The 12,281-nt window shown below is 38.9% G+C and overlaps 1 protein-coding gene across 3 annotated transcripts in view; it reads right to left on the bottom strand.

Annotated features, from left to right (window-relative positions):
* HTR4 (5-hydroxytryptamine receptor 4) overlaps positions 1 to 12,281 on the bottom strand; it is a 207,847-nt gene that overhangs the window by 86,848 nt on the left and 108,718 nt on the right. For all 3 annotated transcript variants that reach the window (XM_060765049.2, XM_060765046.2, XM_060765048.2), the window contains one exon: positions 475 to 597. In XM_060765049.2, coding sequence (XP_060621032.2) covers positions 475 to 597 — 123 coding nt within the window. The remainder of the gene's footprint in view (positions 1 to 474; positions 598 to 12,281) is intronic.

Here is a 12,281-nt window from a genome sequence, read left to right as displayed (position 1 = left end):
CACACAAACAGATTGCCTATACTGTAGCAATTCTGCAGTGTTATGGCCAGATGATCTTCTTCAACAGAGTGTTTAACATTCTTAACTGATAAAGCTAGCAAAGCTCCTGATTTCTAAGAAGAATGCATGATAAAGTGAAAGTATGTTTCAGTGCAGTTTTCCAAATCTCCTTGTTTTGGCATTTGTTATATGATTTATGTGCTTTGATGATGCAAGTTGTAGAAAGGCAGACACTGGATAATAAAAGGATCACATACCTGTTCTATAAATTCTAATCTAAGGCACATTTCAAGCAATCAGTTTGACGTCACACTAATAACTTGGGTGAAAAGAAGGCAATGTTCTCTATCACATTGTTTATGTTCATAGCTGTTCTCAATTTCTTTTCCCTCTTCCCAGTGGAAATCCAGCTATTGCATCATGAAAAAGTTCTTTTGGACAAAGTGATTGATGTCAACATACGCACAGACTCACCTGAGTTGCCTGTCCCTGCACACAGCCACCATCACCAGCAAATTCCCCAGGATAGCCATAAGAATAACTGCAGAAATAAAGGTGAGCAGCACAATCTTTTCCAGGCCAAATCCCTCAGCTGAGCTGTAGAGAAAAGACATGAGGCAGTATTGTGAGCAAACATAAATATGGACTCTCTGGAATGCAGACCGGTAGCCCAAAATCAGTTTGGCCACCTTAAAATGAAGGGTAGAATTCAAGTCTAACCACACACTGATGTACAACAATTTTCCACACTCTATGACTGACAACTTCCCTTTAATGATTAGGATATTCATTAGCATTTTAATTGCAAAGGAAAATTCAGCAGCTTAGAACCAGTTCACATATATCAACCCTTTTGTTGGTAAATAGGCACACTGTCATATTTTGTTATCTATATTCAAAGCACAGATTTGTATCTGGTTTAACTATAACACAGAACTTTAGTATCTGTCCTGAAAATAAATTTTGTACCTTGGATCTGAGCATCTACTATCATATAGGCACCTTTTGATCCTGGAAGCTGATGAAAGATTACCATATATACTTGTGTATAAATTGACCTTATGTATAAAGTGGAGGGCAGGTTTGGGGAACAAAATTGTGGATTTTGATAGGACCTATGGATAACTCACAGGTCTTTCTATAGAGGGAAAGCACCAGTGTCACCTCAGATGACCAGCTGCCTGGGTACTGCTGCTATCACTTTTCCACCCTGGCATTAAAAGGGCCAGAAGCAACTCCATAGCAGATAAGAGTAGAAGGATTGAGTGCTTCTTTTCGTTTTTCCTGGGAAAGACAATTCTCTTACCTTTTGCCACTCTACTGAGAGAAGGTAATGGTTTCCTTTTGTTACAAGAATTAAGGTGCAGTACTTGCATTGACCCATGGGTAAGTCAACTCAGGTTTCGGGGAGCAATTTATATTAAAACGTTTAGACTTATTCATGAGTATATACAGTACCTGTCTCATCTTCCTCACAGATCTCTGCCTCTTCCTATGCATATTTAGTACAGATTACAGAAGATGAAACTGTGGCAGCTGTTTAAAAAAGAGAGGAACAACTTTTCTTCCTTAGGAAACATGTGGATTACCATCTGGGTTGGAAGAACTACCTGGTGATGCTTATATCCTTGTACTGAAAAATAATGAGCGCTGCACCAGTTCCTACTAACTTACAACCAGGCTTTTCCAAGTCAAAGTTTTGGCATCCTTGAGCCAGCACAGAGATACCGACATTTATTTCTTCCAGCTGCGGCCCTTGATTCTCCTGGACCCTTTCTTGGTGAGCACTGCCACCCCGGTTTGGCATCTCATTCCTCCTCTGATGGAGCATCAGCTCCATTAAGACTATGTTATAATCTGTTTTATTGCATTTATATGTTTTAATTGTTTTATAATTTGATATGTTATATTTATTATTTGTTGTATAATGAGGCATTGAATTTTGTCATAATCTGTAAGCCGCACTGAGGCCCCTTCAGGGTTGAGAAGAGTGGGGTATAAATATAGCAAATAAATAAATAAATAAATAAATAAGGTTTCTATCACTTACAATTTATTTATTTTTGTTTCCTTCAACAGGCTTTTGCATACTAAGAAAAAAAAGACTGTATACAGTATCATTGTCTGGCGATGTTGATGTTATGACTCTTCAAAATGACTCTGACCATATAAAGTGGACTCTGCTGCATCTGAGAGTACACATGGCATTGAGCTGGATTCACAGCAGAACTTCTGCATCCAGCAATTAATGCAGGTTAACAGAATGAAGGATTTATCCTGAAGGTTCCAGAGTGATCCTGGAATTTTGGAGGTGGAAACATCTGGATCTAACCCAATCTATGTTCACATTTCCAATAGACTCACCACCGTATCATTGCCAGCAAACAGATTGCTGGTGAAGTTACACCAAGGCATTCAGCCACAGAACCAGAAATCACCACCAGCAACTTCTTTGTCTCTCCCTAGTCCAACACTCAAGAACTGAGTAGAGCCCTCTATATTACACCACCTCTCATTAATTGTTCTTCCCTATATTTCCCAGAGTGAAGTAGCATCAAGTACAGCAAAAGGCTGGAAGGATCTTAAGTGGAAGAAATATAACCAGGTCTTCTCTACCTTTGTAGGGTTCTTCTCACAATGCAAACAACAGATTCAGAAGACATGCCCTTCCCTAGGATGGAACAAAATGATAAATTTCCCATTCCTCTTCTGCTGTGCTCTTATCAGTGGGGGGGGGGGGGGTCTGCTGAAGATCCACTTTTATTAGGCATAATGTAACCCATATTTTTAGAGGATGCAACCTATTTTGTGTTGTGTCTTAAATGGAATGTGTGTGAGAGTGATGTATGTATTAAATGGAATGTGTATGAGAGTGATGTCTGTATTAGTGTAACACCTGAAGCACATTACACTTTTTAAAACAAAGTGACCATCCAGCATCACATGGAGATTTGCCTCCTGATTTGCTATGTCTGGGTTATACACATATTCTTGTGGTGTCTGGTTAACAGGAATCCTTACTTACTTACTTACTTACTTACTTACTTAGGCGATCCCTCGTTGGACGGGTAAGATGGTCTTCCATCATGGGTTTCCCTGTGGGTCCGTATGTGGCTGTGGAGCCCTATTCTTTCTTTGCATCTTCTTCCGCAGTGAGGCCATTGGTTTCCAGGTGGAAGGCGGTCCCGGTCGGGGTTGGCTTGATGCGCCTTCCTCCTGGAACATTTCTCACTTTCACCCTCCACTCATGCCTCCTCGAATTCTGCAGCACTGCTGGTCACAGCTGACCTCCAGCTGGAGTGCTCAAGGGCCAGGGCTTCCCAGTTCTCAGTGTCTATGCCAGAGTTTTTAAGGTTGGCTTTGAGCCCATCTTTAAATCTCTTTTCCTGTCCACCAACGTTCCGTTTCCCGTTCTTAAGTTCAGAGTAGAGCAACTGCTTTGGGAGACGGTGGTCAGGCATCCGGACAATGTGGCCGGCCCAGCAGAGTTGATGTTGGAGGACCATCACTTCAATGCTGGTGGTCTTTGCTTCTTCCAGCACACTGACGTTTGTCCGCTTGTCTTCCCAGGAGATTTGCAGGATTTTCCGGAGGCAGCGCTGATGGAATCGTTGCAGGAGCTGCATGTGACGTCTGTAGACAGTCCACGTTTCACAGGCATATAGCAGGGTTGGGAGGACATTAGCTTTATAGACAAGCACCTTGGTATCCCTACGGATGTCCCGGTCCTCAAACACTCTCTGCTTCATTCGGGAAAATGCTGCACTTGCAGAGCTCAGGCGGTGTTGTATTTCGGCGTCGATGTTGACTTTGGTGGAGAGGTGGCTGCCAAGGTAGCAGAAATGGTCAACATTTTCTAATGTTACACCATTAAGCTGTATCTCTGGCATTGGAGAGGGGATGGCTGGTGACTGCTGGAACAGCACTTTGGTTTTCTCAGTGTTCAGTGACAGGCCAAGCTTCGTGTATGCTTCTGCAAAGGTGTTGAGAGTGGCTTGTAGATTTTCTTCTGTATGCGCACAGACGACATTGTCATCAGCATACTGGAGTTCTATAACAGATGTTGTTGTAACTTTGGTTTTGGCTTTCAGTCTGCTGAGGTTAAACAGCTTGCCATCTGTCCGATAGATGATTTCCACTCCGGTGGGAAGCTTCCCATCAACAAAGTGAAGTATCATAGCAATGAAGATGGAGAATAAAGTTGGGGCAATAACACATCCCTGTTTGACACCCGATTCCACCTTAAATGGGTCACTTTGGGAGCCATTGCTGTCCAAGACTGTTGCCATCATGTCATCATGGAGGAGCCGCAGGATGTTCACAAATTTGTTTGGGCACCCAAATGTGTATGAGAGTGATGTATGTATTAGTGTAACACCTGAAGCACATTACACTTTTTAAAACAAAGTGACCATCCAGCATCACATGGAGATTTGCCTCCTGATTTGCTATGTCTGGGTTATACACATATTCTTGTGGTGTCTGGTTAACAGGAATTCATGACACAAATGATTCAAATAGGTGGTCTGTGTCCTTTATAATCTGAGAAAACCTTCATTCAACTTGCATTCATCTCTTCAGGGGAGCAAAGTGGAGCAACATTCTGCAATATTATTTTCTTGGTTAAATTGAAAGAAGAACGCTGCACACTGAATGAAGAAAGTCACCTTGGTATTGCCACCTGATCCTTGTGAAATGAGATGAAATGAATCCTTGTTCAAGGGCAGTTGCCTTGCACCAAGAGACTGTATCAAAAAGCAGATCCCTTTCCCTAAGCGGAAACCGGAAGAAACTAATCCATAACAGCTGTGTGGGTGTTAATGAAATATTAATAACTGTGTTTATGATAAGTTTTCCATGTTTAGCTAACCATGTTACACATATAATGTAGTTGTGCTAGTCTTCAGGCACTGGAAAGTGCTACACTTGTGTTACCATACCTATTATTCACTATCATCCTTAGAATTATAGTTTTAATATCACTTTTATGTTGAACTGTATTTTATGTAAACACACCTTGAATTCTGTGTGAGGAATGGTGAGACATAAAGCAAATAAGCTATATTCCATATTTATATATATGTGTATTTATAATGTAGCGGCCATGATGCTAAGATGTCTCTGGTTACTCGTTTCCTCAATATTGTGTCATAAAATGCTGATTGCAAATCATAATTTATGGATACATCACTGTATGATTTGCAAGCTTTTTCAGAATTAAATAGCACTGTGAGAACATACATTTAGTCACAACATAAACCCTATTTAAAATTATAGCTTTAAGTTGTGATTAAGTATAAGTTCTTACAATGTTTTTAATGTTGCAAACATTTGCTCTTCATTAGTGTATGAATACTTGCTTTCCAACATATTCCAGATCAGTAAGTACACCTACAGAGTCATCCACAACATAAAATTATGGTATGTAACAGAACTCTTGTATATTTTAGCAGGCAGTCCAATACACATTGACAACGGCAAGCAACTTATGCAGATTGCAGTGTTAAGAGAATTATTTTCAAGACTGGAAGCCTGTAAAATTCCAAACAAGAGGTTTTAAATAAGTAACTTGGGAATGCTGAATACTAAGAAAAATCCAACTAAAGAATTTGTAAATTCAAGTGCAGTGTGTTTCAGAGTGTAATGGTTTGGACTTGAGAGATCTGCATTCATTTAACAAGTCAGCTGCAAAATATATCAGGTGCTCATGAGACTATCAAGTTGGTGTGTTTTCTGTCTGAATTATTAGCACATATAAATCAGTAATGACAAAAATAATTCTACATATATGGCAGTTGATTGATTAATTGAAAAAAATGCAGGGAAATGTGAATAAAATTTCCAGCTCACAGAATATAAAAGCAGCCAGTCCACTTCCGAGCACAATTCAAAGTGCTGGTCTTGGCTTATAAAGCCCTATATGGTTCTGGCCCAGGTTACCTGTCCGAACGTATCTCCCTCTATGTTCCGCTTTGGAATTTAAGATCATCCGGGGAGGCCCTTTTCTCGGTCCCACCCTCTTCACAAGCGCTTTTGGCGGGGATGAGGGACAGGGCCTTCTTGGTGGTGGCCCCCTGCTTGTGGAAGGCTTTCCCTAGCGATATTAGGTCAGTTTCATCCCTCCTCTCTTTTAGAAAGAAGCTCAAAACATGGTTTTGGGACCAGGCCTTTGGACAGTAGGTTTAGTAGTATTCACAATGCTTGAACTCTGACAATGACAGGCTTGGACTGAGTCGTCGGTCACTAAATCAGATTTAGACTCGGCTATATGATGAATAATAATGTTTGAATGTATTTTAATCCAATGTATTTTAATGTATTTTAATCTAATGCTTTTTCTCTTGTATAATGCTGTTGTAATTGTGTTTGTATGTTGCAGTTGTAAGCTGCCCTGAGTCCCCCTTCAGGGGTTGAGAAGAAAGGGGTGGAAATGTTGGAAATAAATAAATATTTTATAATAACCATACTGGCCACATCTGGTCCTCTTTGTATAGTGTAGCCACAGATAGCACACTGTGATGAGGAACACAGAATTGTAATCTAACAATATCTTGAGAACTACATGATTTCAACTATAAAGTAAGTTAGAAATCCATGTTTAGTTTCTATAACATGGCTTTATTCATTATAAACTTTTTCATAACATTCTGAATGTGTGAAAATCATATACATGCCAAATACCTGCAAGTAACACATGAGCAGAACTTACCCAGAGAAAAATTTAAGGACGCAACTTCATCCTAAGAAGATAGTTGTTGTGTGCTAATGATGACTCTTCTTTGAAAAACTGTTGGAGAATTTCAAAGCTTTCAACTACAGTAGAGTCTATCTTATCCAACATAAACAGGCCTGGCAAAATGTTGGATAAGCGAAAATGTTGGATAATAAAGAGGGATTAAGGAAAAGCCTATTAAACATCAAATTACGTTATGATTTTACAAATTAAGCACCAAAATAACAAATCTACAGAAAAAGCAGTTCAATAAACAGTAACGTTATGTAGTGATTACTGCATTTATGAATTTAGCACCAAAACATCATAATGTATTGAAATAGCTGTGGATCTGGGCAGGAGGCAGACTGCATTGGATAATACAGAATGCTGGATGAGTGAAGGTTGGATAAGTGAGACACTACTAGACTACTGTACATGCCATTAGAGCATATTGAGCCAACTGACATGGTATGTTATATCCTGCAATTGCCTCGGTCTCACTGTACACTTAAGACAACTTAGCCAGCGACCAGACACTTCGGCACAACCAAAATTCTCTATGTATTGTCATATGTACTATTTATTCCACTATAGCAACATGGATATCTTTTTTTTCTTTCTAGAAGTTTGAGAGTTTCACATCCATAATTTTATGTATTGGATATTGATAATCTGGAACATACCCACAAGAGAGTGACCAAGATGATCAAAGGTCCAGAAACCAAGCCCTACATAGGAACAATATATGGAGCTGGGTACATTTAGATCGAAGAAGACTGAGAGGTGACATGATAACCATCTTAAAATATCGAAAAGTATGACATATGCAGAAGATGAGGTGGCTTGTTTTCTGCTGCTCCGGAGACTAGAACCAATATATTCATATGACAAGAAAAGAGATTTCACCTCAACTTTAGGCAGAAATTATTTGATGTAAAAGCTATCTCACAGTAGAATAAACTGCCTCTGGTTAAAAAAAACTCTTCTTGGAGATTTTTTAAACAGAGGGTGGATGAATCTATCTCGGGAATGCTTTAATTTTATGTTCCTGCGTGGCAGGGGTTTGGACTACATGACGCTTGAATCACCCCTTACAGTTTTATGATTAAATCCTATAGGTAAACCTGTGTCAGAGCTCCAAAGAAAATAATGAGGAAGATTTATTTTCTGGAAGGGAAATGTACTTAATTAGGCAAATCTGCCTCTTGAACATAGCACAACTTCACTGAGAGGTAATTATGGCTTCAGCAAGTAATATACAAATGGCAGATCAGGCTGTAACCTTGAGGCCCGTTGCCTGCTCCAGCTGACAAGTGTTTGCTATAATTTCAGTCTCGCTTTCAAATGCCTACTGAAAAGCTTAGTTTTGGGTCATCGCTTCTTGGTCAGCTAATGAAATGTGTGTGCTTGCTTTTGCAGTGATTACAAGAGCTATGCTATCTGCTTAACTCAGCAGCTCATTCTCCCTCCTTTTATTTGCTTAGGAAATGTAAAGATTAATGGCAATTACTAAATCAATGTGTCTGAACAAAACACACAAAGAAATAATATATGGAATGAAAAAGTGGCTTCTTCAGACCTCACCCTTTTAAGTCCCTGGCCTCCCTATTTTAAATGGGAAAGTCTGCAGGACTCTTCTACTCATCATTACCTGAGTCAGAACTGACTCATTCTTGTTGCATCACTATGAACTTTGGTAAAGCAGGGCATCTGGGCTCACAGCATCTGCCATATTGAAGTAAAAGTGGGAAGAAGCCTCCTGCAAACGTCACTGCAGATGCCGTCTCAACGCAGGCATATTAGAAGTAATGGGAGGCAGGCTAGTGTGCAATCCTTTTAGACATGATTATGTAGTCCACTCACACAACAGTATTGAATAAGGTTAAGTAACATTTTAAAGTTACACAGAAATACCTCTATCCCTTTTTCCTTGAAACTGAGAACATTACGGAGGAGAAGAGGGGTACAAAATGACGACTGTACCTTGTGGATTTCTAATAATTCCATGTATTTATTTCAGGTGCCTGTTACTTAGCATATACATTGGTAAATTATATCACTGGTCCAAGTATTCCTCTAACAGATTATGCTGCAATGAGCATTGGGTAGCAATGAAGACAGAGGTAAATAATTTGTTCAGCCTTTCTCCAGACGTAGTGGGTCTTTTTTTTTTTATTTTTACAATGCACGAAACCTCATTGTAGCTAAGGATTTTCCTTATCCTTCCATACTATTGGATAAATTGATTTTCATTTAATTTGAAAAGAAAAGCTTTATTTAGAGTATTATATGTATAATGACTGGAAAAAGGAATTTTATTTGTATTAAGTCACTGAAGAACTGATGGAATGCTAACTGAATTTGAACCTTACGAGCTCACTAAAAAACAAGAACACAGCAATGGGGAGTCTGATGCCATCTGATTTGAATTATGCAGAGCGAAAGTGTACATGATAATTTTGGAAATATATTGAATTTTCTTTATTCTTGATAGCAAGCAGATGGCTGATGCACAGGTGGGAAAAGTTATGTTCTTGCCAAACTTAATCTATACTGAAGGGGGAAAATAATGCTGAAGTTTCCTTTAACCATTTATCATGATTTCAAAGTTACCTGTAAGATAAGGGGAAAGAAAGGAAGAAATCCTTTAAAAACAGATCTTGTAGTAGCAAGTTCTTTTCTCAGAAAATAATTTGAAACAGGTGTGATAAAAAGTGGACAATTTTGACTAATGGTAACCATGTGATTGAGACACTCCATGTTACCCTGTCCTCGGCATCGCTGCTCAACTCCTGCCGACTCAGTCCATCCATCTGTAATGCAGTCTTCTCCTATTTCTATCTATTATTATTATTATTATTATTATTATTATTATTATTATTATTATTTGTACCCTGCTTTATCTCCCCCAAAGGGGACTCAAAGCAGCTTAACATAAAAAGGTAGCACAGCATTTAAATTGTACAAATATACAAATATTAAAACAAAATTAAATATAAACAATATTGAAAGATTTACAGTTGAAACCATTCAAATATATCTGATGCTTTCCACTCTCTCAACTCCCCAAAACTTGATTCATATCCCTTCCATTCCCCTCTTCCTAAATGCACATATTAAACTCTTTTTCAAAATTTAATCCCCCCCCCCCCCCCCGTCCCTCAGACTGCTTAAAAGAGGCCCCATCACAATTATTAACTGGTGCTAGCTGATGCTTATTACACATGCCCATGATTTGTTCATGCCATTGCGTTTCCAATTTCTATATTTGGTTGTGAAAGCTGCACAGGGAAGAAAGTAGATCGGAAGAGAATCAACTCATCAGAGATGTGGTGCTAAAGAACTGAAAAGACAAATGAATGGATCCTAGAGTAAAAGACAAGAATGTATGGTAAGGTAGAAGGCAGCAGGCTAAAACCTTTATATTTAGGCAATCCAGTGTAAAACCTTTATATTTATAATCACTGAGCCTGCCTAAATAGAAAACCTTTATATTTAGGCAGGCTCAGTGGTTCTCAACCTGTGAGTCGCCTAAGGGCTGAGAAGGGTGGTATACAAATATAGTAAAGAAAGAAAGAAAGATAGAAAGAAAGAAATTTTAAAGACAAAGTGTTTAAGATCAATTAAGTGGGTACTGTGATTTTTAACTCTGAATGTGTTTCAATGATTTTTTACTGGTATTTTTAAAAATACTGGTTATATTTAATCCCATTTTAATGTTCTTTTCCCCATCAAATGAGATGCTTTGCTGACCTTTCTTATGAGGCTCTTAAACTACTTCTATATGGAAGGTGCTCTATGTAGAAATGTGTATCATGTGTAATGGTAAACTATACAGATCCGTATCCAGTGCATGGTAGGTCTTCATGTCACTGTAAACACTACCAGAAATGCCTGAAGGTACAGTGATGGGCAAAAATCGATGTGGTAATTGCTAACACTGCAAGAGCTTATATAGTAGGCAGAACACAAAGGCATTTCTTAGCAGCCCATTACATATACTCCAGTATTTTGCAACAAGATTGCATGTACCCACAGATTTGGTTGAAGTCTGCAAGTATTGAACTAGACTAACCCTAGCCAGGCATGTAGCCGGGGGGGGGGGGGGGGCCTCGGGGGGCTTCAGCCCCCCCCCCCGAAATTTTCATGGTGGTTCGTGAAAAGGCCTTATTGGTGCATTATTTAAACTGTTATGTTTATTCATATCATGATCTGATCACCATACTCAATATATCCCATATGCATGGGGGTATTGGGGTAATGATACAAAAGGTTTGCTAGGCTAGACCCTCTTTCACTCAGACTCAGCCCCCCCCCGAAACTCAGCCCCCCCCCCCGAGCCCCCCCTAAAAAAAATTCAGCCCCCCCCCCCCCCGAAACGAAATCCTGGCTACGGGCCTGACCCTAGCTATCATATGTTTCCAGGGTAATCAGTTCACCTTTATAAAGATAACAAGGTGTTGAACTCCCTCCATCCAATTTAAATTAAATCTGCAAGCTAATAATTAGCCTGACTCCAGACATGGCAACTGTGAATAAGTTTTAATCGCAAAAGCCCTAGTAATGATGAAATAGCTAGGACTGATTATTTAAATCAATAGTGTACATATTTTTTCTTTCAAAAAAAAATTAACCCTCTACAGTATGTTTTGCTTTCAGTTCATGGATGTTTTGTTTAATAATGTAAATATTGGCAGGCTTGCTATTAGACAGAATAGTTACTAGTTACTGAGGCTGTAGAAATTACTGAAAAACATAGACAGGACCTAGTGGTGAATACATGAAAAGAAAAAATAAAAAGAAGGTACACCTGTACTTCAGTTAACAAAGCCTCTGACAAAAAGCACCTTTTTTCGAAGTGTTTTACACCTGCCCAGTTTTCACTTTTTTTCCTTGTCCCTCGTCCAATTTTTAAGCATCATCAGCACTGAGAAGGAAGTGAGGGAGCGCTGGAGAAGCACAGACTTTCAATTACAACTTTATAGCAGTATATCTGTAGTAAACAATACAATAAAGTTTCAGCTGGGAAAAAGGATTTTGCGCTAACCAATCAAATGTTTTTAATGTAATTATTTTAATGATCTGTTTTAAATGTGTATATGACTGTGGTTAGCACTCGAATGATTACTTGTTGTAAAGCCAACCTGAGTCCCCCACCCCACCCCACGGGTGAGAAGGATGTGGTAAAAATGTACAAAATAAATAAATAAATAAAATTGTTTGTGTATGGAACAGGGGGACAGAATGGTATTAACAAAAGTAACTATGATATGGAATGAAAATTCCCTAAATCCACTGTTATACTTCGTTCTATTTCAGAGTGTATTTTTTTCAATATTACAAAAATATCTCTAACATCTTATAAAACGACATTTTCCATCCTTTTTTTCCACCCCAACATCTAACATCAACATGATATGGCCTCAATGTAAGTTAGACTCCTTCTACACTGTCCTATATCCCTGGATCTGATCCCAGATTCTTATTCCATATTATTCAACAGTGGAGAGTCACATAAACCAATCCAAAGCAGATAATCTGGGATTAGATCCTGGGATATAGAACA

The sequence above is a fragment of the Anolis sagrei genome, chromosome 2 (assembly GCF_037176765.1).
Source record: "Anolis sagrei isolate rAnoSag1 chromosome 2, rAnoSag1.mat, whole genome shotgun sequence".
Taxonomy (NCBI): Eukaryota; Metazoa; Chordata; class Lepidosauria; order Squamata; family Dactyloidae; genus Anolis; species Anolis sagrei.
Note: the sequence above shows the minus strand (reverse complement) of the source record. Positions and strands in the feature narration are given on the sequence as shown.